The sequence below is a fragment of the Sinocyclocheilus rhinocerous genome, unplaced genomic scaffold (assembly GCF_001515625.1).
Source record: "Sinocyclocheilus rhinocerous isolate Xijiao unplaced genomic scaffold, SAMN03320098_v1.1 scaffold79, whole genome shotgun sequence".
Lineage (NCBI taxonomy): Eukaryota > Metazoa > Chordata > Actinopteri > Cypriniformes > Cyprinidae > Sinocyclocheilus > Sinocyclocheilus rhinocerous.
This window is the reverse complement of record NW_015638023.1, coordinates 325,464-328,329: the sequence shown is the minus strand read 5'-3', so window position 1 is coordinate 328,329 and position 2,866 is coordinate 325,464. Positions and strand designations below refer to the sequence as shown.

Sequence of the window (2,866 nt, the reverse complement as noted above, 5' to 3'; positions counted from 1 at the left end):
ACACACACACACACACACACACACACACACACACACTGTCCGTGACGGCTTCATTCACACATGCTGATGTCCGTCTCACTCCAGGCGTCGCATCACTGTGGAGTAACTGTGTAACTGTACATTTTACTTGTGTGAGTGTGTGAGTGAGTGAATCAGTGAGTGTGTGTGAGTGTGTGTGTGTGTGTGTGTGTGTGTGTGTGTGTGTGTGTGTGTGTGTGAGTGTGTGTGTGTGTGTGTGTGTGTGTGAGTGTGATATTAATCATCCCATAATTCTGACTTTTGCTCATGCTTGTGTGTCTATTAATCTATATAATTCTTCCCTCTAACTCCTAACCAGCCGCTGAAGAGACTCACTAAACAAATCCTGACACCTAGTGGATGTAGATCTACTTCCTCACAATATGACACGCATTGCAATATGTCATGATCGAACGCATTATGTATTAATTGAATCATGACTGAAACTGAGCCAAATGTGTGAGAGGCTCATGCTGAGAAATGAAGCTTTCAGAGTCTCTTCTAGAATAACAGAACTGTAGGAAACAAATCGACATAAATGAGAAATAAAGATATTTGTAAACATATACTGTATAATTCACATCCTTACATAAATATAAGGAACTAAAGTAATCACTGAGCATACTGATTTGAGCTGAAAGCATTGTATTATGTGAGCAGAAAGAAAGAGACTAAGTGTGACATCGCCGGCATCTCTTAGTTTGTGCTGCTGTTGTTTGTGTTCCTGTATATTTCGTAATGCGTCTTTCTCTCTGCTTTTCTTCTTTTTCCGCAGGAGGGCAGTCTGTGGTGCTCTGATGGTCCCGGCTCTTCTAGTGCCATGAGCGAGGTATGATGCATTTCATCAATAACTGCACTTATATGTAAGTGCAGATGCTATTTATACTCTACACTCTCATCCACAGATGACTGGCGTTTCTCCAGAAAAGTCACACTTAACTATAAGAGGTCAAATTTGCAAGGAAACGAGCTGTACAGCTTTGTGCATGCCTTGGAAAACAAGTCGCTGCGTGTTTCAGATAATAAAATAAATAAACATGACTTAAATTCATGCACATGAGGATAATACATTTACATTCTCGTGTCGTTGAAGTGAAGACCGCAGCATGGCATGCATACTTGTAGATATGCAAGCAGACGTAATTAATTTCTGATGAAAAATGTCTGTAATCAGGAACATAGGAACTATGTTAAGACTGTGTTTTAAGAACTAGTTTAACCAACTAGCAGTAACCAAGTAGTAATCAGTCTTACTTTATAGATTCGAATTAGATGACTAACTTGTCAGACTAGTCTAATAGGGGACTAGTCTAATCTGCATCGCGATGCAGACGAGGACGATTCGGTATCGGTTCAGTAATAGACCGAGTGCAGTTACAAATGCTTTAATACTGTTTTGATATTTTAAACATAAAACGTTCAATACTGATATTTGAAATTATAAAAAAAAAAAAGAAAGAAAAAGAAAATACTTTAACTATGATACTAAAACCGCCAGTAGGTGGCAGCAAGTCACTGTTAATAAGTGAGTCATTGCGACTGAACCGAATCATTTAAACTGTTGATTCATTCAGGAACGAATCACCGTCATGTTGCTCAGAGACCAAATTGGAATTATATTTGTTGGCGAAATAGAGCAAAAGCAGTCAATATTGTGTCTAAAACGTAAGTGTCTTAATATTAAATTCTTGTTTATTGAACTGCTGTATAAAATACATATATATTAATTAAAAAAAAAAGATAGACATAGATCATATATCTGACTGCTTGTATTTATTGACAAAATTGTGAACAGGGATGTAACGATTCACTCAACTCACGATTCGATTCACAATTTTTTTTTTTACAAAATGAGATTTAAGACAAATTCTAAACGAAATGTGTCCTTTTATTATTGCTTGGACGTTTCATTTTCTAAAGACAGTAAGTTCCCCTCAGACATACATTCATATAAACTCCTGCCCCTAATTGAATCGCAATTTGTTTAGCATCTCAACTGATTTTAATCGTCACATATTTGAATCGATTTTCAACCGGCTCACGGTTAATCGTTACATCCCTACATGTGAAGTAAAATTGAGATATCGAATTGAACCGAATCGATGACATGATAACCGAACCGTGAGACCAGTGTAGGTTCACACCCCTGTAGTCTAAGCGGTTTCTGGCTCCAGTTTGACTCTTGTTTCTGTGTCTCCAGCAGGTTTACGCTCCTCGACCGCCGGATCGGGTGCGTCTGTCGCGCTTCCAACCCACGTTCCCGTATCTCTCTCACACCATCATCGACCTCCCCCCCACCATCGCTCTGTCAGACGGAGAGGAGCCTCCGCCGTACCAGGGCCCCTGTTCCCTTCAGCTGCGGGACCCGGAGCAACAGCTGGAGCTCAACCGCGAGTCGGTCCGAGCGCCGCCCAACCGCACCGTGTTCGACGGTCCGCTCATCAGCGCCGAGGGCGCTCCTCCAGCCTACAGCGAGGTCATCGGACACTACTACCACCCCACATCAGTGCCGCGGCACGCACAGACCCAGTCCACACCGCCGCTGGTGCAGGGTTTGATCCACATCAGCCACACGGACAGCAGAAACACACGCAACAAAGACAAACCCAAAGCCCAGCTCGTCTAACGCCAGCGAGAACTTCCTGCTGCACAACAAGATGCGGCTTCTCTTCCTCTTCCGTTGTTGCTTTCTCACTCAGAATTTCTGTTAATATTTACGTGTTATTATTTGTCCTCAACGCTCTTAGGCTGATGATGCATGGGCCAACTTTTTGAGCAGTGTTGCCGGGCAACTTTGGTTAATGTTGCTGTCAACGGCAACCAGGTGAGACACAGGACCCAAGTATCC

The 2,866-nt window shown here is 42.2% G+C and overlaps 1 protein-coding gene across 3 annotated transcripts in view; it reads left to right on the top strand.

Annotated features, from left to right (window-relative positions):
- Positions 1–2,866, top strand: part of LOC107749403 (protein TMEPAI-like) — a 24,032-nt gene extending 21,166 nt beyond the window's left edge. For 2 of the 3 annotated variants that reach the window (XM_016564545.1, XM_016564547.1), the window contains 2 exons: positions 794–847; positions 2,219–2,866. In XM_016564545.1, coding sequence (XP_016420031.1) covers positions 794–847; positions 2,219–2,644 — 480 coding nt within the window. In that variant the 3' untranslated portion in view covers positions 2,645–2,866. The remainder of the gene's footprint in view (positions 1–793; positions 848–2,218) is intronic. The other variant, XM_016564546.1, reaches the window with a different exon arrangement.